The sequence below is a fragment of the Hyla sarda genome, chromosome 1 (assembly GCF_029499605.1).
Source record: "Hyla sarda isolate aHylSar1 chromosome 1, aHylSar1.hap1, whole genome shotgun sequence".
Classification (NCBI taxonomy): Eukaryota; Metazoa; Chordata; class Amphibia; order Anura; family Hylidae; genus Hyla; species Hyla sarda.
Window position 1 is genome coordinate 370,295,459 of NC_079189.1, and position 26,300 is coordinate 370,321,758.

A 26,300-nucleotide genomic window follows, 5' to 3' on the forward strand; every position below is an offset into this window, starting at 1 on the left:
ACTCTATGACTAAGCACAATGTGTTGTTACTCTATAACTAAGCGCAAAAGTGTGAAACGCGTCAGAGGTTTTATGGTGTATATGCAAGTTTTCCAATAAAGAAATACCCTGCTTTTGACTTCAACCTGGATGCTGGACGTTCTTCTGGTATATTGTTCTGCATTGAAGCTGGAGGCGGGACCGTGCCCAGGTGCGAAGCCTGATCAGGGTGACAGGGTGACTGTCCAGAGTCAAAGGAAATCCCCATAGCAAACATATGCTGTTCTGGACAGTTCCTATAATGGACAGAGATGTCAGCAGAGAGCACTGTGGTCATGATGTTTTTCACCGGAGTACCCCTTTAATCCAATTTGTACAATTATAGAAAAGCATATAACATGGGTATCATTTTAATTGTATTGACCCACAGAAGAAAACATGTCATTTTTACCGTTCAGTGTACAGTGTGAAAACAGAACCTTCCAAAATTTTAGAAATTGCGGTTTTCTTTTCAATTTTCTCACATAAATAATATTTTTTTTGGTTGTGCGGTACATTTTGTGGTAAAATGAATGATGTCATTACAAAGTAAAATTGATTACGCAAAACACAAGCCCTCATATAGGTCTGTGAATGGGAATATTAAAGAGTTATGATTTTTAGAAGGTAAGGAGGAAAAAAAAACGAAAATGCTAAAAATGAAATTGGCCTCGTCCTTAAAAGGGTACACCAGTGGAATTTTTTTTTTTTTAAATCAACTGGTGCAAGAAAGTTAAATAGATTTGTAAATTACTCCTATTTAAATATCTTAATCCTTCCAGCACTTATCAGCTGCTGTATGCTCCACAGGAAGTTCTTTTCTTTTTGAATTTGTTTTCAGTTTGACCACAGTGCTCTCTGCTGACACCTCTGTCCATTTCAGGAACTGTCCAGAGCAGGAACAAATCCCCATAGCAAATCTCTCCTGCTCTGGACAGTTCCTGACAGACAGAGGTGTCAGCAGAGAGCACTGTGGTCAGACAAAGAACAACTCAACTTCCTCTGTAGCATACAGCAGCTGATAAGTACTGAAAGGGTTACAATTTTTAAATAGAAGTAATTTACAAATCTGTTTAACTTTCTGGTTGATTTAACCCCTTAAGGACTCAGCCCATTTTGACCTTAACTTACTCACTTATTTTTACGTTTTCATTTTTTCCTCCACGCCTTCAAAAAATCATAACTCTTTTCTATTTTCATCCACAGACTAGTATGAGGGTTTGTTTTTTGCGTGACCAGTTGTCCGTTGTAATGCCATCACTCACTTTACCATAAAATGTATGGCGCAACCCAAAAAATACTATTTGTGTGGGGAAATTAAAAAGAAAACCGCAATTTAGCAAATTTTGGAAGGTTTTGTTTTCTCGCTGTACAATTTACGGTAAACATGACATGTGTTTTTTATTCTTTCGGTCAATACGATTAAAATGATACCCATGATAACTTTTCTATTAATGTTGCGCTTTAAAAAAAACGCAAACTGTTTAACCAAATTAGTACGTTTAAAATCCCCCTATTTTGAAGACCTATAACTTTTTCATTTTTCCGTATAAGCGGCGGTATGAGGGCTCATTTTTGCGCCGTGATCTGTACTTTTTATTGATACCATATTTGCTTATATAAAACTTTTAATACTTTTTTTTATAAATTTTTTTGGAATAAAATGTTATAAAAAAAGCAGCAATTTTGGACTTTTATTTTTACGTTCACGCCGTTCACCGTACGGTATCATTAACATTTTATTTTAATAGTTCGGATATTTACGCACACGGCGATACCAAATATGTATACAAAATATATTTTTTTTACACTTTTTGGGGGTGAAATAGGGAAAATGGGACAATTTACGTTTTTATTGGGGGAGGGGGTTTTTAAAAATTTTTTTTACTTTTATTTTTACACTTTAATAGTCCCCATAGGGGAGTATTTATAGCAATCATTTGATTGCTAATACTGTTCAGTGCTATGTATAGGACACAGCACTGATCAGCATTATCGGTCATCGTCTGCTCTGGTCTGCTCGATTGCACACCAGAGCAGAAGACACCGGGAGACGGCCGAAGCAAGGGGAGGGGACCTCCGTCCGCCATGCTGGATGATCGGATCGCCGCGGTAGCGCTGAGGGCGATCCGATCTTCCATTTAAAGTACCACGATGCTGCAGAAGCCGTGATCTGTATTGATCACGGCATCTGAGGGGTTAATGGCGGACATCCGCCATTACTGGTGGGTCCCTGGCTGCTATCAGCAGCCGGGACCCGCTGCACATGACGCGAGCATCGCTCCAATGCTCGCGCTTATGCATAGGACATAAATGTACGTCTTGGTGCGTTAAGTACCAGCTCACCAGGACGTACATTTACGTCCTGCGTCGTTACGGGGTTAAAAAAAAAAAAGAGCGTTTTCCACCAGAGTACCCCATTAAGGCCAAAATGGATCTGGTCCTTAAAAGGAGTAGTCCAGTGGTGACCCAGTGGTGAACAACTTATCCCCTATCCTAAGGATAGGGGATAAGTTGCAGATCGTGGGGGGTCCGACCGCTGGGGCCCCCTGCGATCTCCTGTACAGGGCCCCGACAGCCCGCGGGGAGGGGGCGTGTGGACCTCCGCACGAAGCGGCGGCCGACACGCCCCCTCAATACAACTCTATGGCAGAGCCGAAGCGCTGCCTTCGGCAATCTCCGGCTCTGCCATAGAGATGTATTGAGGGGGCGTGTCGGCCGCCGCTTCGTGCGGGGGTCGACACCCGCTATCTGGCCGGAGAGTCGGGGCCCCGTACAGAGAGATCGCAGAGGGCCCCAGCTGTCGGACCCCCCGCGATCTCAAACTTATCCCCTATCCTTAGGATAGGGGATACGTTTTTCACCACTGGACTACCCCTTTAAGGGGTAAAAGCAGGGATGTGGAAATTCTATCGCCCGACGTCCGGGACAAGTAGTTTTGGGCGCCGGGCAGGTGAATTATTCATAGATTTAGCCCAGTATCGGGCAAGCAGGGACAGACAGACTTCCCCCTTATTTTTCTTTAATGCCGGTGTGAGGCGCAGGAGCCGATGGAAGTCTGTACCTCACTCAGAGTGTATGGAGGGGGCGGCGGCCTCCAGCTGACCTCAGAGTCCCCTTATCTCCCCTCCCGGAGGATGCAGCTCAGAAGACACAGCAGGTGAGAGAAAGGACGTAGACCGCTCCGTGCACAGCTCCATCCCCCGCACACAGCTCTATTCCTCCCCCTCCCCTGCTCTGTCTCCCAAAGACCTAATCCACCACGGGGAGGTTGCTTGTTTGCACGGGGAAAACACAGAGCAAGGGGTGGTGAGGGGGAGGACGGAAATTTCACCTCACACCGGCGGTGACTGCAGCTCTGATGTCCACTCATGGCGGCTCAGGTGAGGAGGCAGAGAATACGGGCGGCGGCAGGAAGGGTGGTTGTATATGTATGGTGTGAGTGTATGTGTGATGTGTGTATGTAATGTATGATGGGGGGGCAGCAGCAGGTGTATGTATGATGTGTGCATATGTATGGTGTAGATCAGTGTTTCCCAACCACGGTGCCTCCAGCTGTTGCAAAACTACAACTCCCAGCATGCCCTGGGCATGCTGGGAGTTGTAGTTTTGCAACAGCTGGAGGCACCCTGGTTGGGAAACACTGGTGTATATGTATGGTGTGAGTGTATGTATGATGTGTGTATGATGTGTATGTAATGTCTCTGTGTGATGTGTATTTAATGTATGATGTGTGTATGATGTCTAAGTGTGATGTATGTATGTAATGTATGATGTGGGGTGGGCAGCGGCGAGTGTATGTATGATGTGTGCATATGTATGGTGTATATCTATGGTGTGAGTGTATATGTGTATGATGTTTATATGTGATGTGTATGTGTGTATGTATGTAATGTATGATGTGGGGTGGGCAGCGGCGGGTGTATGTATGATGTGTGCATATGTATGGTGTATATGTATGGTGTGAGTGTATGTGTGTATGTAATGTATGATGTGGGGAGGGGCAGTTGTGGCGGGTGTGTGTATGTATGATATGGGGGCAGTGGCTGGTGCATGTATGATATGTGTATGATGTTTATGTGTGATGTGTATGTGTGTATGTATGTAATGTATGATGTGGGGTGGCAGCGGTGGGTGTATGTATGATGTGTGTATATGTATGGTGCATATGTATGGTGTGAGTGTATGTGTGTATGTAATGTATGATGTGGGGAGGGGCAGTTGTGGCGGGTGTGTGTATGTATGATATGGGGGCAGTGGCTGGTGCATGTATGATATGTGTATGATGTTTATGTGTGATGTGTATGTGTGTATGTATGTAATGTATGATGTGGGGGGGGCAGCGGTGGGTGTATGTATGATGTGTGCATATGTATGGTGTGAGTGTATGTGTGTATGTGATGTATGATGTGGGGAGGGGCAGTTGTGGCGGGTGTGTGTATGTATGATATGGGGGCAGTGGCTGGTGCATGTATGATATGTGTATGCATGGATGTTTTGGATAGGAGTGGACTGTCACGTCGGGCATTAGGGCAGTTGTGCCATCTAATTTTATTTATTTTTAGTGGCACCCGCACTGAATTGCACCCCCAGAATCCCATCCCCTTCATACTTACCCGCCAACCAAGAGCCCCACGGATGCACACAAACACGCCCGAACCAAAACTACAACTCCCAGCATGTTGGACCATAACCTAAACTGTAGAACTATAAAGTGTAACATGCTGGGAGTTGTAGTTGTGGTTCAGGTCAGCTGCAGAGCTATAGGCTGTATCAGGGCATGCTGGGAGTTGTAGTTACTAACAGCAATTCCCAGTATTCCCTGATACAGACTATGGCTCTGCAGCTGACACAAACCAAAACTACAACTCCCAGCATGTTACACAATAACCTTAACTGTACTACTATACAGTGTAACATGCTGGAACACCCACACAACCATAGGCTGTATCAGGGCATGCTGGGAGTTGTAGTTCTCTACTAACTAAATGCAACTTCCAGCATTTTCTGACACAAAATGCACCATATAAACTGGAGAAGCAGAACACCCCCAGTAACACATAAGTCCCTATTGAGACTGAAAAATAGTGATTAAAATATTTTAAAAAGTGCGTATACATGTGAATAAGCCCCTTTCTTAATAAAAGTTTCCAATTTTCTTTAAATAAAAATAATGTACAAAAATAAACATAAGTGGTATCGCTGCATGTGGAAATGTCCAGACTATTAAAATATAATGTTGATTAAATCGTACGGTGAACGGTGTAAATGTAAAGAATAGTCCAGAATTGCTCATTTTTGGTCACTTCATATGAGAAATTTTTTATAAGGTGATCAAAAAGTTACATCTGACTTTTCTGGGCTTGTCTCGGGGGTAAGAGGAGCTACAGCTCTCCCGCCTCTAATATTCTGACATGCTGCGATTGCCTATTAACCATTAGATCACCGCTGTCAGCAATGTCTAAAGGATCTTATATCCATCCCTGGTGGCCTAGTGGGGGGGGGGAATCAGACTATTTTGGTTGAAATTATTTAATCTACCAGTGGATTTTCTTGAGGGACAAGTAGATTGTGTTCCGCTTTAGTCCCTTGGACAAGTAGTTTTTTTTTTTTAATTTCCACACCCCTGTAAAAGGGAAACTGACAACAAGGTCACCCACACTAACCTGGTAGTGCAGGTGATGCTGATATAAACACTTTTGAAGAGGTAACTACTTCTTAACTGCACTGGAGGCGGCTGCGGCATGTATAGTGCTTTCTCCCTCCTACCCTAGCCAATAACCATGCCCCTTTGACATATAACTACACCCCTCATGGATATGCTTAGGAAGAGGGGGGGGGATACTTTTTTTCATGAAGGGGCAGAGTTATCGGCTGTAGAGGGTTAGAGAAAGTATTGCTCATTTAGAGGCACTCACCTCTAGTGTAGTTAAGAATTGAAAACCATATTAGCAACAAGATATCTCCTGAACGACTGCATCGGTTTTCACCCGGTAAGAAGTGTTAGAAACTTGGTCACGTGCACCATCTACCTGTATATTCAGGTTAGTCTGGGTAATCCTGTTGTCAGTTTTCCATAAAGGGGTATTCCAGAAATTTTTTTATTTGACTATGCTACAAGGGGCTGTAAAGTTAGTGATTGTCGCCCCAATATTTATTTTTAACAGCATACAAAATTACTAAGATCTTGGGTTTTTCCAGGTTGCGATGCATCGAGACCTGGCATCACTAGTCAGGTGATCAGAGGAAGTCTATCTGCTTCAATGGGTGGATCGACTGCTGAGTGGGAGAGAGATCATTTTGCAATAGCTGGAGGCACCCTGGTTAGAAAACACTGATCTTTTGAATGGAATGCAACTCATTTGTGTTTCAATGAGTGGAAGAAAGGAAAGTGACCTCAAACTTACAAACAAGGAACTATGGGATGTGTAATTTGAGAACGAAATCCAACAGGAAATCCCCAGTACACAAAACAATAGCCTCAGCATTATAGTACTCATTCAACACCATTTAGCCCTCAGACAAGCAAAGATCCCTCATAAGCATGGCTATTACTGTCTGGTAGATACGCACTAAAATCACCTTATGGGGGATAACCCCTTTAATCCTAAAGCTATTCCCATCACACTTCTGGCAATGTTCTATAGGTTCCAGAGTTTTGTTTCCAAATATACTTTAAACAGCAGGTTACACAGTACACTACTTTAGCATGGGAATTCAGTTCCAAAGACGGTATATTATTTAGCTGCTATGAAACCTGCCAAGGACTACCAATAAGGAGAGAAGTATATAAAATAAGACCAAGCTCATACATTAAGTAATAAGGTAAAAAGGTTTACCATTTATCTTTAGGAAAACACTTCAGAATTTCATTGACGATCGGCTGGTAACAAGTTTCTCTCTCCGATTTGCCATCTTCACTCCAGTCACGTACAAACTGCTTTATTGTAGACTTCAATTTGTCCATGTCAAATGTGGATGCTGTGATGGGTTTTTTGTGACCCTAAGTGAATAATTAAAGGAAATCTGTCAGCTCTATGACACGCTTAGAGCTCAAGAAGGTGGTGCCAAGACGCAGCATGCATGCTTCCTCCCTGCCCCACCCTTCCCTGCCTTGATTGATTGACATACAGGGCCTGGCTTCCAGCATCGAACCCTGTATATTGATCAGTAAAGGCATGGGGGTGGATAAGGGAGGAGGTATGTATTCTGTGGCTTGGCACCTTCTCCCCGACATGAGCTCTGAGCAGGACATAAAGATGACAGATTCTTGTTAAGATAAGTAGAAAAAAAATACATTTAGACCAATAAGATTCCTTTAGATTAAAACTCTTTCTTTTTTCAGATTTGTAAACAGTCAAATGACTTCTCAGTTTACAGACTGTTTTCAGCTCTGAGCATGATCTACAGCAGAGATCTTCCTTTTAATTAGTCACTGTCGTTTCAAACAAATTCCTTCCATGTGATAGCCAATATAATTCCTAACATATTCATAAACCACAAAAATGACTCCTTACCCCAGAAAAACAGGTCTAAAGTCTTGGTCACTAGGTTTCTCACTTCTGTGCAATCTGTTGTTCACTGCCTGTTGTTAGGCTCAGTCCGTCTCTAGTAACAGAGAGACCAGTAAGGAACACAGGAAGTGAGGGCTGGGATTAGCTAGTGCATGAGAGAAGGAAAAATCCTGGGCTGTGTACCTGCAATCTGTAAGTCTTCTGATGATCCTTTCCCTAAAAGGTAAATTAAAGGGGTACTCTGGTGGAAATTGTTTTTTTTTAAATCAACTGGTGCCAGAAAGTTAAACAGATTTGTAAATGACTTCTATTTAAAAATCTTAATCCTTCCAGTACTTATCAGCTGCTGTATAACACAGAAAAAGTTCATTTATTTTTTTTATTTATTTTCTGTCTATCCATGGTGCTCTGTGCCGACACCTCTGTCCATGTCAAGAACTGTCCAGAGCAGGAACAGTTTCCCATAGCAAACCTCTCCTCCTCTGGACAGTTCCTGACATGGACAGAGGTGTCAGCAGAGAGCACCGTGGACAGACAGAAAAGAAATTCAAAAAGTAATGAACTTCCTATGTTATACAGCAGCTGATAAGTACTGGAAGGATTACGTTTTTTTTTATAGAAGTCATTTACAAATCTGGAAAAAAGGAGAAAGATGTGTGCAGCTCACAACCAAGTCTCCAAGGCTTAATGCAGTTAAAAGATCGATCCCCACCGATCGAAAATCTAGGCCGATATTCAAATCTGAACTGAGCGATATAATATAGCACTGCCGACTTCATCATAGCCGATTCACAAAAAGAAGGAGGCCGCCTATTGCACCTGCTTTCCTAATCAGCTGTCCTCCTCACCGGGTGTACTTCCAGCTTTTCCACACTCACCTCGTGTACCCTGCTATAAAATCTGCAGCGAGGGTCCGACACGCCAACATGGGCACACTGCCAGCACGGACCCCGCACAGTGGAGTCTCATGCCAGAGCTTCGCAGGCTTGTGAGGATCTCCTTGTATAACAACCGCCAGTGACCTCACAGCAACCGCAGGATCTGTCAACAGGACCAGCGGCTCTGGATACGGTGAGAAAACCATTCATGTACAAAAAGACTATGGGCAGCATGTTTTAACCTCTGCAGAGATTTAAAAAGAGATTTAAAAACATATAACATCTAATTGCCGGACTACCAGTCTCCTCCGGATTATCGGCCTCTTGCACCAAACAGAATTGCAGACTTTTATATCATCGGCAGTACTATACTTACCATCTTATATTTTTTTGCCTTTAGGGCCCAATGGCATAAGAATTGTTATTTAATTCATTCACTCTAATATTATGTTATATTTTATGCTTATTTTTGGTAATTTTATATTTTAATAAATATTCCATTTTTTTTTTTTCAAACGAACTGTTTCCACTTATTTTCATTGTGTGCCCAATAGGGCAGTATCCTTGAGCTGCGGTTAACTTGTATTTATCATTTACAAATCTGTTTAAATTGCTGTCACCAGTAAAAAAAAAAAAAAAAAAAAAATTATATATATATATATATATATATATATATATATATATATATATTAGCTGCTCTCAGGCCTCTTACCTCAGCCAAGCCAGATCACCCTGCTGTTTACTGACGAGTGGCAAACACCACGAAACAGCTGTCTGCAGATGGGTAGAAACTTCCCTTTTGGGGAGTAGTCTGGCTTGGCATAAATCCCGATCAGCTTTTTATATTCCTTAACAGGAGCCAAGCTGATACCAGGGAACATTACCTGAAAAGGTGATGTAATGAGCTGCTTTGCATATTCCCCTACATATAATGTTTTCCACCAGAGTACCCCTTTAAAGGGGTTCTCCGGTGCTTAGACATCTTATCCAAAGGATAGGGGATAAGATGCCTGATCGCGGGAGTCCCGCCGCTGGGGACCCCCGGGACCTTGCACGCGGCACCCCGTTTGTAATCAGTCCCCGAAACGTGTTCGCTCTGGGTCTGATTACAGACGACCACAAGGCCGGCGGCGTGTGACTTCACGCTCAGCCCCTCAATGCAAGCCCACGGGAGGGGGCGTGACAGCTATCACGCCCCCTCCCGTAGGCTTGCATTGAGGGGCGGAGCGTGACGTCACACGCCGCCGGCCTTGTGGTCGTCCGTAATCAGACCCGGAGCGTACACGCTCCAGGGAACGGATTACAAACGGGGTGCCGCGTGCAAGATCCAGGGGGTCCCCAGTGGCGGGACTTCCGTGATCCGGCATCTTATCCCCTATCCTTTGGATAAGGGATAAGATGTCTAAGCACCGGAGAACCCCTTTAAGACTTCCCTCTCATCTCAACAGAAACAGTTTAATACTAAGGGTAACCCCATCCTTTCTGTGCTGCTGCTGTTTCTTTCATTTCTGCTCACAAAGCACCTTGTAAAGCCAGTGCATGAGCAACCCTTTTCCCTCCATACACCCTCTATAGCAGTGCACTAAAAACACATTGTTCCCCTTTTTGAATGATTACTTTGACAAAAGAATGCAGGTTATTAAAAATCTTTTCAAAAGACAAGTAAGGAACAGTCTTAGTATATCCGGGCCATAGTGTGTACAAAAGCCTTTAATAAAACTTTTTAAAAGTTTTGTATAAATTAAAAAAAGAGAGAGATACAGCAGCAATAAAACAGCAACTGGTGTTACTCGATCTGTTGCAGAACTTCCCCAATGACCTCAGGGGAAAAGTTAAACTCGTGTGAGGTGATGTCTCGACACTCAGGAAATGTCTGCTCAGCCATTTAATAGCCAAAGCATCTCATGGATACAGGTATTTCCCAACCAGAGAGCCTTCAGCTAAACTACAACTCTCAGCATGCCCAGACTTAGGTAGTGACTGGCTAAGATGGCATTTCCTGCCTGTCAAGATGAACAGGAGAGTAATATTGGTGGATTTGGGCATTAGAGTAAATTTTTTTTAATGCCAGCCTGGATGCATATAAAAACCCTTTGTTCTGCAGCAGCAATTCTAGACCAATCCATGGTTCAAAGCGGTTGGATGTGAACTTGGCAGCTGCCTATTTCCCTCCAGCCTTCTGCATATGTGCTGCAGAACATGTATTCCTAATAATGAGTTTCTGTAGTATAATGTGGCACTTACATTGCTGCCGTACTCCTTGTTCTCAAACATACAGGTGCAGTCATTGACAATGAGCTGCAGGATCTCCTGGTTGTGATCGGCACACTTGCGGATTCTGTCCAGATTGGAAAGGAAATTTGGCAGCATATTTTGTTGACTTGTCGGTAATGACAAGAATTGTCTCTCAGCACGGTTCACACGTTCATGGATATGAGACCTAATGGACGAGAGAGCAGAAGCTGCAAATAGCTGAATACCTGGTATTTCCCTAGCTTTCTACCTATGGGAGAGGAAAAGCAATGCAGTCCTTTAATGGTTTTATTTTACTGCGATTACATCTCGGAGGCATTTTTTTTTATATTCTGAAATCATCAATAGTTTTCTTATCAATAATAAAATCAATGCCATTTCAGGAAATACAGCAGCTACTGTAAGTGACATCTACTTCTCGTCATGTCTCCAATATGCCTGCTGCACCAGATCATCTCTTCAGGAGACTGGAAAAGCTCTACACTGTGTACTGTCTGCTCTCCCAGTCTCCTGAAGAGAATATCAGTTTGGTAAAGCAGCCATATTGGATCTCTTCTGGAGACTAGGAAAGCAGAGTGGCACACATACCGTATGCTGCCCAGCTTTCCCAATCTCTCGAGGCATAAGTGGCAATAGGCTGCTCGTCCTCCCTGCACTCCTCACTCAGCCCGCCATAAATGTTCTCTCCCCCACATGCCCCGTACACTCTCTCTGCCCCGGACAGTTAAATCATACTTTACCACGACTATAGTCAGGTGGCAGGATGTTTAAAACGCCTGGGCAATTCCCGCAGTCCAAGATTTACATGATAAGGAAATGTATTGGAAGTCAATAGACTTGCATCTCTGAATCGCATTACTCTTGGGCCACAGAGGGTTGTCAGTAGCAGGACATCCCTAAACTGTACTATGGTTTTATATGGACATAAGTAAGGTGTACCATCAAAATATCTCCAGTCATTAGGAAGTTATGCTGGATACACACAATATATATTATATATACACACACACACATTCATGTTGAATTTTATATACACATATATATATATATATATATATATACACACACACACACACACACACACTATATAACCATGAGATGAATCATCCTATGTGACATATTGTCATGGGGGTCTGTTGACATGAGTAACTACAATAATAAGCACATTCCCAAAGTTTTGACATGTCAGAGGTTGAGAACACTCCGGGTCTCACTCCTGAGATACGCTGCAGTTGTGGGTTACAGCCGAGTGAGGTGTGTGGAAACGTGTGCTTCGCTACAAGGCTGCCACTAACTTGTATAATGCATTACACCCACTGATCAGACCGCCATAGCTCCTGCTATGTATCTGTAGGAAAGGGGTCCAGACTCATTCCCATGGGCTCTAATGTACAGAATGAGCAGCCAGGCCGGGAGTGGGGAGTGCTGCTGTGCACTTCAGCCGCCAATTACTGGTGAACACAGCGGGTCTTAGGAGTGAAGCCCAATAAGATCTACATTTTTTTTTATCATTATAAGTCAAATATTTTTCCATATGACAGTAACACCTTCATTTAGCGCACAGGCGCCTTAAAGGGTTTATCCTAAAATGACAAGTTATCCCTTATTAACAGGAAAGGGGGAATACTAGCTGATTGTTTGGAGTCTGATCGCTGGGCCCTCAACTGAACACAAGACCATGTGGGTGAATGTAGGGAAGTTCACTGCCCCGGTGGACGATCATGCTCGCAGCTGCTCAATTCACTAAGGCTAGGATTCCACTTGGGTTTTTTTCCAGCATTTTTTTCACTGAGAAAACACGCCAGTGTCATTTCCTGTGTCCGAGGTTTTTTTCTGGCGTTTTTTGCATTTTGAGTTGAAATGGCCCCTTTGGCATTTTTTTCAAAAATGTGTTGGGTAAAAAATTAGCAATTGGGATGGGAAAATGTGATGTGTGTGTTTCATATTTTTTCTTTTTACTTTTTTTTTAGGTAGTACTACTACTCCCAGCATGGAACAGACTGTTCCATGCTGGGAGAAGTAGTACCTGTACTAATAGACATATTGCCCCGGGTATCACTCCTGACATCCGCTGTGATCGTCATATCTATTGCAGAGATGTGGAGCGGCTCTATACAGCACTCACAGTGATGTGAATAGAACATCACTCATTCATATTTTCCGCCCAGAGTGGGGATTGGCCAGATGGTTCCAGCCAATCACAGCTCTCTGTGGGAAATAGGAATATGTGTATATATATATATCAGTGCAGGGGACCATAGAAGGGCGGCCGCATCTATACATTATACAGGATCGCAACAGACTTGGGTGATCAGTCAATTAGTATCGGTACTACTACTCCCATCATGGAACAGTGTGTTCCATGCTGGGAGTAGTAGTACCACCACCTAAAAAAAAGAAAAGTGAAACACACACACACACTACATTTTTATTATTGTTGGCTACATATTTAGGTCCCTGCCGCCCACATGAATTGATCCCTGTTTAAAAATGTTGTTATAAAAAAGATACATTTCGTTAAATACAATTTTTTCCATCACTACTGTATCTTTTTTATTATTATTTTTTACTGGTACCCTACTAAACTTTATTTTAAAAAAAAGGTATCTCCATCACTTTTTTGGATCACTAAAGTCCAAAAGAGAATAAAAATCACCTGAAAAAACGCCAAAGTTAAAACCCACATGGCGTTTTTTTTACTCCCATAGACTTCTATGGAAAAACACCACGATTTCAGGGGGTAAAAAAAACGTCATAGGCTCAACATGCTGCGATTTAGCAAAACCGCTAAGGAGCTTAAAAACACCAAAAAAGAGAGAAAAAAACGGCAAAAGGATTAAAAAAAAAACCGCCAAACTGAAAAACGCCTAGTGGAAAAATAATTTTTCATTGATTTACAGCTAACATCTGGCCGCAGCGTTTTTTGGCCAAAATGCGGCAGAATTGGCGTTTTTCTTGGCGTTCCCCCCCCCCCAAAAAATAAATTAATAAACAAACAAGTGGAATTCTAGTCTTAGGCAGTGCTTCTCGATCAGGTTGCCTCTAGATGTTGCAAAAGTACAACTCCCAGCATGTCCAGACCCCCTGTTTTGGTTCTATTTATAGGTGATAACTAGAGATGAGCGAACTTACAGTAAATTCGATTCGTCACGAACTTCTCGGCTCGGCAGTTGATGACTTTGCCTGCGTAAATTAGTTCAGCTTTCAGGTGCTCCGGTGGGCTGGAAAAGGTGGATACAGTCCTAGGAAAGAGTCTCCTAGGACTGTATCCACCTTTTCCAGCCCACGGGAGCACCTGAAAGCTGAACTAATTTATGCAGGAAAAGTCATCAACTGCCGAGCCGAGAAGTTCGTGACAAATCGAATTTACTGTAAGTTGGCTCATCTGTAGTGATAACCTCTTCCCTACAAATATTCGAGGCATATAGATTGCAGAGGCCATGGCGGTCTGATCAGTGGGTGTAATGCTTTCTATTAGTCACTGATAATTCCCATGATAACAGCTACAGAGAGACCACTTCATGCAGCACCTGTCACAAAACTACAACTCCCAGCATGCCGGGGGGGGGGGGGGCACAGCCTTGATGGATGATACAGGACTATACTTAAGTCATGTGACAGGTAACATGCCATACACCTGGTACCTTCCCCATTCCAGCCATAAAAGCGTCACGTGATCAGGCTTTTGAGATAAGACGCATGCGAGTCAGTCGTACTACCGCACTGTATGATTATGTGCAGACACTGGTTTGTACCCGTAACAAGTGAAGGTGTTTATGATCTTCCAGAAGTGTTCCCTCTCCAGCCTCTCCTCCTCCTCCGGGCTCTTCCGTTGCCTCCTTGCATGGTATGAACCGAACTCCAGCTCCCCCTCCTGTTCCCCGGGCTTCCCATTACTGTCCGCACAGTACCCGGCTTCCTCAGAGTCTCTTCTCCGCCGTCGCCCTCGGCTGTGGGTGAACATGTCGCTGGCTGACTCCTGCGGTGCCGCTGCAGAGTGTACACGGCGGGCTGAAGGACCCTGGGCGAGACAAGGTGCTGGAGTCAATCAAAACCACGTGACTGGGTCAGTGAACGTACCCCCCTGGATCATTATTACACTACCGAACGTAAACCTGCGCTTCACAGGGTTCTGGGCTCCGCTGATGACGTCATTACAGAGCGCCGCCGAGTTCAGGGAACGCTGGCGTCCATGTTAAGTGAGGGCATAGAGCGCTTCAGCTTCCCTGTTTTAAAATAGAACATTAAAATGAACAATGCGGGTTATAGCCTCATTGCAAAGGAAAATCCTACTAAAGGAATCTAGTGATATGTCATCCATAGCTATCTGGAGACAGTGTACCCCTCAAGACAAGTGGACACAGACCCTGCTTAACCCCTTAAAGGTGTACTCCACTGGAAAACATTTTTTTTTTATCAACTGGAAAGTTAAACAGATGTGTAGCCATTTGGATATGAATTCACTACGTTCATTTTCCCCACGTTAATTGTATCTTCCAGTATCCCTCTAATGCATTGATTCCCAACCAGGGTGCCTCCAGCTGCTGCAAAACTACAACTCCCAGCATGCCCGGACAGCCGAGTAGTTTTGCAGCAACTGGAAGCACCCTGGTTGGGAAAAACTGCTCTAACAGATGCCAATGTATACTGTTCAAGGTAGCAACAGACCCCATTAACTTCTATGGCCGAAAAGAATCACCTAGTAAGGGTGGGTTCACACCACGATTTTGCTATACAGTTCCTGTATCAGGTTTTTGATAAAAAAAAAAAAACGGATTCCTCAAAACCTGACTAAACTGTATCAAAACGTGTGTACAAATTTTTATCTGTATACGGTTAAAAACCGTATACAGTTTGAAAAATGATGTCCAGTTGCATCTGTTTTTTAAGAAAAAAACTGTATACGTTTTGAATGTTTCACTCCATTATGAATAAAGTTTCACTTGTTTGATTGAAGTTCCTAAAAAAAAAAATGTGGAAAGTCAAAAACCGTATGGTGAAAACTGGATGGAACCGTACGCACATACAGTTCTGTACGGTTCCCATTGACTCCTATGTTTATAAAAAAACGTATACGGTTTAATGTGGTTTTTCACCCGGCCCAAAAACCGTGGTAGGCCATGGTTTTCTGTCCGGAAAAAAAAAAGTAAAAACCATGTGGTTTATAAAACAGAGACAACCGTATACAATATGGTGCATGCGGTTTTGAATGGGAAGTCTATGGGCACGGTTTTCTGTGCGGTTGCATAAGTTTTTTTTATGAAACCGTACGCCGAAACCGTATAGCAAAATCATGGTGTGAACCCACCCTTACTCCTTTTGGGACGTCTGCACTATTTCATAAGCGCAACAGCACCCGTCATGAGTCTGTTTAAAATAGCATATACGTCACCAGGGGTGACTCCGTTCTGCCACAGAAGTGAATGGGGTCTGCTGCTTCTGTTAACAGCATACGTAGGCCTCCTGTTTTCGTCGGGATGCCAACAGATACGATTAACAAGGGAAGAAATATAGTGTTCATACCCTTAGTGAATATGTTCTGGATGTATGCGCTATTTTAAACAGACTCATGACAGGGTTTTGCGCTTTTATCTTTATTCTGTAGGTCCATACGGTTACAAAGATACCCAATTTATCTAGGTTTTATTTAATTTTACTACTTTAAAAAAATTATCTATACCAAAGAAAAAAAGAGCTTGAAGCACTATTTAACCAATAAAACAATACTTTTATTTATATTTCTATAAAACATATCACACTTGATTGGGTCTTTTATTGCAACAATCCAATACTATAAAGCAGGGGTCCTCAAACTACGGCACACGGGCCACATGCGGCCCGCGGAGCGCATTTACCCTGGCCGCCGGGCGTTTTTGACTCAGGACATCCATGTGTTCCGAAAGATGCTTTCGGAACACAAGGATGCTTCTGTTAAGTCCCTGCGGGGACGCGGGGACCGCCGAGAACAGGCGCACGCAGTGACGTCACTGACGTCCCATGTGTGCGCCCATGGCAACCGAGCGGAGGAGCGAAGAAGCAGAGAAGCAAGGACGCGCGCTGAAGGTAAGCGTTTACCAGCGGCACGTCCCTTCGGTGTTCTGACCACCGATCCTCTGGTCCTGCTATGGCCGGAGCGGTGGTCGGAACACTGAAATGGGGCAGTACACAGGCATACAGCCTCCAGCCATACTGTATCGCTGGAGTCTGTATGCCTATGGGGGAACATACTGCCAACGTAATTTGGGGAGCTATACTGCCAACGTAATTTGGGGGACTATATTGCACATAATGTGTGGGATTTATACTGCCAGCCTAATGTGGGAGACTATATTGCACCTAATGTGGGGGTACATAATGCCAGCTTAATGTGGGGGACTATATTGCACCTAATGTGGGGGAACATACTGCCAGCCTAATGTGGGGGACTATATTGCACCTAATGTGGGGGGAACTATATTGCACCTAATGTGGGGGAACATACTGCCAGCCTAATGTGGGGGACTATATTGCACCTATTGTGGGGGAACATACTGCCAGCCTAATGTGGGGGACTATATTGTACCTAATGTGGGGGACTATTTTGCACCTAATGTGGGGGAACATACTGCCAGCCTAATGTAGGGGACTATACTGCACCTAATGTGGGGGAACTATACTGCCAGCCTAATGTGGGGGACTATATTGCAACTAATGTGGGGGAACATACTGCAAGCCTAATGTGGGGGACTATATTGTACCTAATGTGGGGGAACATACTGCCAGCCTAATGTGGGGGAACTATATTGCACCTAATGTGGGGGAACTATACTGCCAGCCTAATGTGGGGGAACTATACTGCACCTAATGGGGGGGGACTATATTGCACCTAATGTGGGGGGAACTATGCTGCACCTAATGTGGGGGGAACTATACTGCCAGCCTAATGTGGAGGACTATATTGCACCTAATGTGCGGAAACATACTGCCAGTCTAATGGGGGGGACTATATTGCACCTAATGTGGGGGGACTATACTGGACCTAATGTTTGGGGAACTACCCAGTTCCCATTGAAATACTGGTAAGTTTGTTGATTTAACTTTACTTGTTCTTCATTTTAAATATTGTATTTATTCCAATTTTGTTTCTTCACTTGATAATAAGATATATGCAGTGTGCATAGGAATTTGTTCATATTTTTTTTTTTTTCAACTCCGGCCCTCCAACGGTCTGAGGGACCGTGAACTGGCCCCCTGTTTAAAAAGTTTGAGGACCCTCTGCTATAAAGTATACGAAAAACGGGTATCCCGGCTCAATCCCTGGTCTGCACACTGGGCGCGGAGTGGGTGCTGACCTCACCCAGAGTAATCACAATGAAAGAAGAACTGCAGCTAAGTTCAGGAAGATATGTCTTTATTCACATCAACGAGGCAACAGGTACAGGGAGGAAGTGACGCGTTTCTCTTTCATTGTGAATACTATAAAGTGCATGAAGGGAGAGGGATGTCAGTTCCTAAACCATATACGTATTTAGCTTATCATTGCATTTCATGCCAATTTTTACAAATGTGCAGAAAGATCACTAATACTCCATATAACAGCATGTGTTGGAATGGGAAACCAATCTCTCACTTATAGAGACCCAAATCCCTGTACTGCACATTTATCTATCACGTATATATATCATCAAGTGCAACATTCCCCTCACCCACGTCTATTGTGGTTTGCTCCAGCACCTCCCCCAACCTCAACGCACGTTTCGCAGTCTTTTTCAAGAGGTCATCAAAACATTTTTAAAAATTATAACTACATGCATCAAAATTAGTATGTTTAACACCTTAAGGACTGAGCGTTTTTCCATTTTTGCATTTACATTTTTTCCTCATCACCTTCTAAAAATCATAACGCTTTCAATTTTGCACATAAAACTCCATATTATGGCTTATTTTTTGCGCCACCAATTCTACTTTGCAGTGACATTAGTCATTTTACCACGGCGAAACGAAAAAAAAATCATTGTGCGACAAAATTGAAGAAAACATTTCATTTTGTAACTTTTGGAGGCTTTGTAATGCAGTGCATTTTTTTGGTCAAAATTACACCTTATTTTTATTCTGTAGGTCCATACACTGACCACATACATGCTAAGAGTTGTAGTTTTGCAACAGCTGGAGGCACACTGGTTGCAAAACACTGAGTTAAGTAACAAACTCTGTGTTTTGCAACCAGTGTGCCTCCAGCTGATGCAAAACTACAACTCCCAGCATGCACGGATAGCCAAAGGGCTGTAGTTTTGCAAGAGCCGGAGGTTTGCCCCCCCCCCCAAGGTACATTCACAGGGGCGGGGGTTTACAGCAAGTTATCCGCTTCAAGTTTGAGCTGTGGCAAATTTTCCGCTGCAGCTCAAACTCCCAACAGGAAACTCGCTACACTACACAAAATAAAGAGTAAAACACTACACACCCTTACACAGTTACACCCCCTCCCCCCAATAAAAATTAAAAACGTCTCCTACGGCACTGTTTCCAAAACGGAGCCTCCAGCTGTTGCAAAACAACAACTCCCAGTATTGCCGGACAGCCATTGACTGTCCAGGCATGCTGGGAGTTTTGCAACAGCTGGAGGCACACTGTTTGGAAAACACTGTTATAGAATATTTTTGGTATCGGAGGCAAGTGTAATGCTTGCATCCTGGTCCGTCCCTATGCAAATCCCTAATTTAGGCCTCAAATGCGCATGGCGCTCGCTCACTTCGGAGTCTTGTCATATTTCAAGGCAACAGTTTAGTGCCACATATGAGGTATTTCCGTACTCAAGAGAAATTGCCTAACAGATTTTGGGGGGCTTTTTCTCTTTTTACCCCTTATGAAAAAGGTAAATTTGGGGTCTACACCAGCATGTTATTGTAAAAAAAAATGGTTGCCCCATACTTTTCATTTTCACAAGAGGTAAAAGGAATAATTTTTTTAATTTTTCATTTGCACAGCCCACTGTTCCAAAGATCTGTCAAACGCCAGTGGGGTGTAAATGCCCACTGCACCCCTTACTAACCCCTTAAGGACACATGACCTACTGGAACATCGTGTGTCCGCTCCCAATCTATAACACGGGGCCACGGCGTGGCTAATAGCGCGCGGCATTGATCGCAGTGCCGCACGCTATTAACCCTTTAGACGCAGCGTTCAAAGTTGAACGCCGTGTCTAAAGTGAAAGTGTGCCGGTTAGCTCAGTGGGCTGTTCGGGATAGCCGCGGCAAAATCGCGGCATCCCGAACAGCTTACAGGACAGCAGGAGGGTCCCTACCTGCCTCCTCGCTGTCCGATCGCCGAATGATTGCTCAGTGCCTGAGATCCAGGCATGAGCAGTCAAGCGGCAGAATCATCGATCACTGGTTTCCTATGAGAAACCAATGATCAATGTAAAAGATCAGTGTGTGCAGTGTTATAGGTCCCTATGGGAGCTATAACACTGCAAAAAAAAAAGTGAAAAAAAAAGTGAATAAAGATCATTTAACCCCTTCCCTATTAAAAGTTTGAATCACCCCCCTTTTCCCATAAAAAAAAAAAAAAAAAAAACACAGTGTAAATAAAAATAAACATATATGGTATCGCTGCGTGCGGAAATGGCATGCGCGCAAAGAAATTCCAAAGTCCAAAATAGTGCATTTTTGGTCACTTTTTATAACATGAAAAAATGAATAAAAACCGATCAATAAGTCCTATCAATGCAAAAATGGTACCGTTAAAAACTTCAGATCACGGCGCAAAAAATGAGCCCTCATACCGCCCCATATGCGGAAAAATAAAAAAGTTATAGGGGTCAGAAATGACAATTTTAAACGTATTAATTTTCCTGCATGAAGTTATGATTTTTTTCAGAAGTACGACAAAATCAAACCTATGTAAGTAGGATATAATTTTAACCGTATGGACCTACAGAATAAATATCAGGTGTCATTTTTACCGAAAAATGTACTACGTAGAAACAGAAGCCCCCAAAAGTAAAAAAACTGCGTTTTTTTTTTTTTTCAATTTTGTCTCACAATGATTTTTTTTCCGTTTCACCGTAGATTTTTGGGCAAAATGACTGATGTCATTACAAAGTAGAATTGGTGGCGCAAAAAATAAGCCATCATATGGATTTTTAGGTGCAAAATTTAAAGAGTTATGATTTTTTAAAGGCAAGGAGCAAGAAACGAAAATGCAAAAACAGAAAAAACCCCGGTCCTTAAGGGGTTAAATTCTGTGAGGGGTGTAGTTTTCAAAATGAGGTTACATTTGCACATATATAACTTTTAGATCACTTTTTATAAAAACATTTTTTAATTAAAATGTGACAAAAAAGCAGCATTTTTAGACTTTTTAATTTTTTACGTTTACGCCGTTCACCGTACAGGATTAATAATATTATATTTTGATAGTTCGGACATTTACACACGCGGTGATACCAAATATGTTTCTAGAAAAAAATTATGCTTTTTGGGGGTAAAATGGGAAAAAAGGACAATTTTAGTTTTTATTAGGGGAGGGGATTTTTCACTTTTTTTTTGCTTTTTATTTTTACATTTTTCAGCTTTTTTTTTACTTTTTATGTCCCCATAGGGGATTATCAATAGCAATCAGTTGATTGCTAATACAGTTCAGTGCTATGCATGGGGCATGGCACTGATCAGTATTATCGGCTATCTTCTGCTCTGGTCTGCTCAATCTCAGACCAGAGCAGAAGACCCAGGGACATGGCCGGAGGCAGGTGAGGGGACCTCCGGCCGCCATTACAGATGATCGGATCCCCGCAGCGCTGCGGGCCATCCAATCATCTATTTTAAAATGTGCATTGCCGCAGATGCCTTGATCTGTATTGATTGAGAGGTTAATGGCGGACATCGATGCGATCGATGCGGTGGATGTCGGCCATTACTGGCGGGTCCCTGGCTGTTGATAGCAGCCGGGACCTGCAGTGTATGATGCGAACACCTTTCCAATGCTCGCGGTCATACACAGGACGTAAATTTACGTCCTGGTGAACTAAGTACCTCCGCACCAGGACGTACATTTACGTCCGTGGTCATTAAGGGGTTAATGGGAATTAACATAGTCATGTGATGGACTTTGCTAATATTTTGAGGTGTCTTGTAGTTTGTAAATCACTCTATGACTAAGCCCACAAGTGCGTGAAACACGTCAGTGATTTACTGGTTTGTACCTGTATTGTCCTGGAATTTATATTAATAAAGCAAGAAGATTTTATTTCATCCTTGAGTGCTAGACATTTTCATTGTTTAAATCTTATAACTTTTTTTTTGTTTTTTTGTTCATATAGCAGGCTGTATTAGGGCATTTTTTTGTGCCACAATCTGTTGTTTTTATTGGTACCATTGTGGTATTAAGACTTTTTGATCTCTGTTTTGCTTAATTTTTTCTGGGATATGACATGATCAAAAAACACAATTCTAGGGTTTGGTATTTTTATTACATTTACGCCATTTACCGTACAGTAAAAATAATGTTATATTTTAATAGATTTATTATATTTCCATGTTTTTTTATATGGGAAAAGGGGGGTAAACCTTTAATATGGAAGGGGTGAATGTGTGTTTTTTTAGAGTTTCCTTAGGGGACTTTGAGGCCATGTTCACACGTTGGATTTTTTGTGCCGAAATCCAATGCAAAGATTCCGCTGCAGCAGACTCCCGTTGAATTCAACTGAATTCTGCTGAGCTGTGCATACGGCAGAATTTCCATGGGAGATGTTTCAGGCACGGAAATGCCATTTTCCGTGTCAGCTGAAAGAAAGAACCTGTTTATTCTTTCTTGCGGACATTGCACGGAATGCATAGCTGTCCATAAGACGGTGCATTCCTGGGTAGTTCTAGCGCCGGCTTATTATGCCATGGCTGCTGTCTGTGGAATGGCATTACAAAGGAATCATTACATTTCTCATGCAGATTAATGCAGTTCTATTGAACTGCATTGATCTGCATAATCTGCATTCCATCGGTAGAGCCTGTTTCAGGCAGGCTCTATCAATTGCAGAGCTGCAGACAGAACAGGAGGGGAGGTAAGCCCCCAAGCTACCTCTGCAGTGGATCAACCCCCCCCCCCCCCCCCCGTGCTATCAAGCTGCAGTGGGGTGATCCACCCTATTAGACCACCAGGAATGGTTTAAAGGTCCCTTTAGGTGATCTAAAGGGTTAATAGCTGCATGTTGGCTATTAGTGGCGACCTCCAGCTTCTAAAATCAGGATCCCACTCCATACACCCTGAGCAGCACCATGATGGACTAGATCTGTCATGTGTCACAAAGGGGTTAAAGGGGTTGTCAGGAATTGAAAAACCATAGCTGGTTTCCTTTCAAAACAGTATCATACCTGTCCCAATTTGGGCAAGACAATCCAGCTTTTGGGACCTCCACCTGCCGTTCTGCCCTTGACTGTCGCTGTCACGCTTTGCGGCGCTAGGTTTGATAAAGCAAAGAGATATTGGTTCCTCACCCTGTCAATCTGTCATGTGACTGCAACCTGCATTATCTGAAATCACAAAAGCCCGCTCTCCTCCTCTACGCTCCAGCACACGAGTGTAGTCATCGTGCGCCGGAGCGTGAGCGGATGAAGGAGAGAAGAGGAACAGCTGTGCTGGGGCCCTAGCGGTATCCAGCAACCAGGTGAATTTTTAATCTTTTTTAATAATCTTGTTTTCTTTTTGATAATCTTAAGGGAGCTACACCCTACAGTGGGGGAAATATATATAGGGGGCTGCTTCCTACAGTGAGGGAAATATCTATAGGGGGCTGCTACGGGGAGTGGGAAAATATCTAAAGGAGTCTGCTACCAACAGTGGGGGGAAATATTTATAGAGGGCTGCTACAGGGGAGTGGAAGAGCAGCTATGTGGTGGGCAACTATACACAGGGGGCCAACAAACTACAGGAGGGACACTATCTTGGGGGATCTACTTACAAGGGGACAACCATCTAGGTGGTCTCCCAACAGGGGGCAACTATTTACAGGGGGGTTTACCTACAGGGGCCAACTATTTAGGGAGTCTATCTACAGGGGACAACTAATTCCAGGGATTCCAAAATCAGGTTAAGATTTTTCTTCTAATATGTATGAGGGGGATTTAGTTTTCCCTGCAATAGCTTGTTCTATTGTATACATTTTCCTGCCACCCCCTTTACACCATTCCATCCGACACTTGGCTTCGGGCTTGGTGATGCAAGGCTTGTGTGCAGCTGCTCGGCCATTGAAACCCATGTTTTTGTGCTTATGTTAATGCCAGAAAAGATTTGGAAGGCTTTTACCTTTCAATACACAGTTGATCATGTAAGATTCATTAAGTTCTTTAGAGTGCCCAATTGCTTCACAAATGTCTGTAAAGGCAACTGCATTGGTAGGCGCTTAAGATCATAAACCTGTGGCAATAGCACTAAATTAAATACGTGAATTCAATTACTAAAGGGGCATTCCTATCTCAGATTGTTATTCTCAATCCATACGATAGGGGATAAAAACCTGATCAGTGGGAGTCTGACCGCTGTCTCCGGAATGAATGGTGCACATTGTATCTTCACGGCCACGGCTCCATTCATTGTGTATAGGCCCACTAAACATTTTCCGTGTTAACTGATAAACATTTAGGATGTTACATCACTTACCAGGCTGAAACAGTTGTGATATTGTAGCAGTTTTCCTGGCTGATTTACCCTTATACAATAGTTTCTTACCTGAATGAAACCCACACGTGATTTCACAGTAGGCCACCTAGCAGAAATTAATTTGTAATGTCACAACTGCCTGACAGATGGAACACTCTTGTACTATCACCTTATTCACAGCACTCCACAAAATCCCTACAGTACCAGTCCACCAGTAATTGTAAGGTAGCAGAGGGCTGCCATGTCTGCAGTTGGTTGCACCTCAAAGATGTCCACTGCTTTAGAGAATGAAGGGTACAAAGCACTGGCTTATCACCGCTTGTTTTTTTTTTTTTATCTGCACAGCAGCTCATGGCCCCCCAGAACATCAGCTGGCACCACTTGCTTGAATGAAAATGTGGTACATTTCCATGCAAAGCCAAGTGGCCAGGAGCTCCAGGGTGCAAGAAAAGGGCTGGAGCTCTGATCCAGCACTGCAGACCCCTAAATTTCATGATTGGTTGGAGGTACCAAAGGTCAGACCCCCACAATCACTCGTGACATGCGATCACTTTAAAAGATGGGAATAACTGTTTAAGTACGGTATATCTTGACATCTATGGTCAGCAGTAAAAGAGCAGGCTCAGCATTATTGAGCATGAAGGTGATAGTAATCTGCATTTAGGTGAGATACTTACTTGAAATAGGCAGTATATTTGTCATGAACAGGTTACATGATACATATTACTATACAATATTTATAGAATATCAACATAATAATAAATTCATATAGTCCCAACAAATTATGTTGCATTTTACAATTTTTAGGGTTCAAATAAGGATTAACCCCTAAAGGACCGAGCCCTTTTTCACCTTAAGGACCAGAGCATTTTTTGCACATCTGACCACTGTCACTTTAAACATTAATAACTCTGGAATGCTTTTACTTATCATTCTGATTCCGAGATTGTTTTTTCGTGACATATTCTACCTTAACATAGTGGTAACATTTTGTGGTAACTTGCATCCTTTCTTGGTGAAAAATCCCAAAATTTGATAAAAAAAATGAAAATTATTTCTTTTTAAATCAAATGATGCCAGAACGTTAAACAGATTTGGAAAATGACTTCTATTTAAAAATCTTAAACCTTCCAGTACTTATCAGCTGCTGTATGCTCCACAGGATTCTTTTTACTTTCAATAGTTTTTATTGAAGGAAAATTTTTGTTACAAACATGTTGAGAAACTCAAACAGCGGACCAAGTCGGTCTATGAAACAATTACAGAACAATGTCCCAAAGATTAACAATGAGAGTCCTGAATAAAAGTCCGTCCAGCAATAAAGGAATTGCGAGAGGTGTAACAACTAAAGAAAGGAATCATCATCAAACCCTATTGGTAACAATATATGAAAAGCAATGTGGTGAAGAAAGTATAGATATGGTCTATAATTAGAAATACTGTGGGATTAGTTAGATATCTGTACAGTAAGAAGAGTCAATCCAATATTGCCATTTCTTCTGGAATGAAGTGCATGTGCCAGCCCCATTTGCTATAATTTTTTCAAATGCAAAAGTGTTGTTTGTCTTTTGGATAACTTGAGATATCGTTGGGACATTTGGTGTCTTCAATTTGCTCGTTAGTTGGTATTTTGCAACAATGCATATAATACAATACAGGGCACGCATTGATGGTGGGAGTAAATGCAAATCGAGGAATAGTAGAACTGCTTGTGGAGACCAGATTGGATCAATATGAAAGATCTCAGTTAACAAAGTCAAGCATTAATTCCAAAAGCACTGTACCAGGGGGCAAAACCACAGGATGTGGGATAGTGTGCTGCTGGAACTGCATTTCCGCCAACACTCTGTGGATGAACCTGGGTAAGCTTTAGCTATTTTATCAGGGGTAAAATACCATCTAAGTATAGTTTTATGTGCAGATTCCATATGGGCCGCACATAGAAAGGCTCTAGATATTTCGCGGAAGGCTTTCTGCCAGTCTAAGCAGTCCTTTGTTTTGTTTAGGT

At 42.8% G+C, this 26,300-nt stretch overlaps 1 protein-coding gene across 2 annotated transcripts in view; it reads right to left on the reverse strand.

Annotated features, from left to right (window-relative positions):
• Positions 1–15,206, reverse strand: part of CARNMT1 (carnosine N-methyltransferase 1) — a 50,400-nt gene extending 35,194 nt beyond the window's left edge. The window contains exons 1-3 of one of the 2 annotated variants that reach the window (XM_056523272.1): positions 14,419–15,206; positions 10,655–10,850; positions 6,858–7,021 (exon numbers count right to left, since the gene is read on the reverse strand). In XM_056523272.1, the coding sequence (XP_056379247.1) occupies positions 6,858–7,021; positions 10,655–10,850; positions 14,419–14,627 (569 nt within the window). In that variant the 5' untranslated portion in view covers positions 14,628–15,206. The remainder of the gene's footprint in view (positions 1–6,857; positions 7,022–10,654; positions 10,851–14,418) is intronic. The other variant, XM_056523267.1, reaches the window with a different exon arrangement.
• Between the last annotated feature and the right edge of the window lie 11,094 nt (positions 15,207–26,300).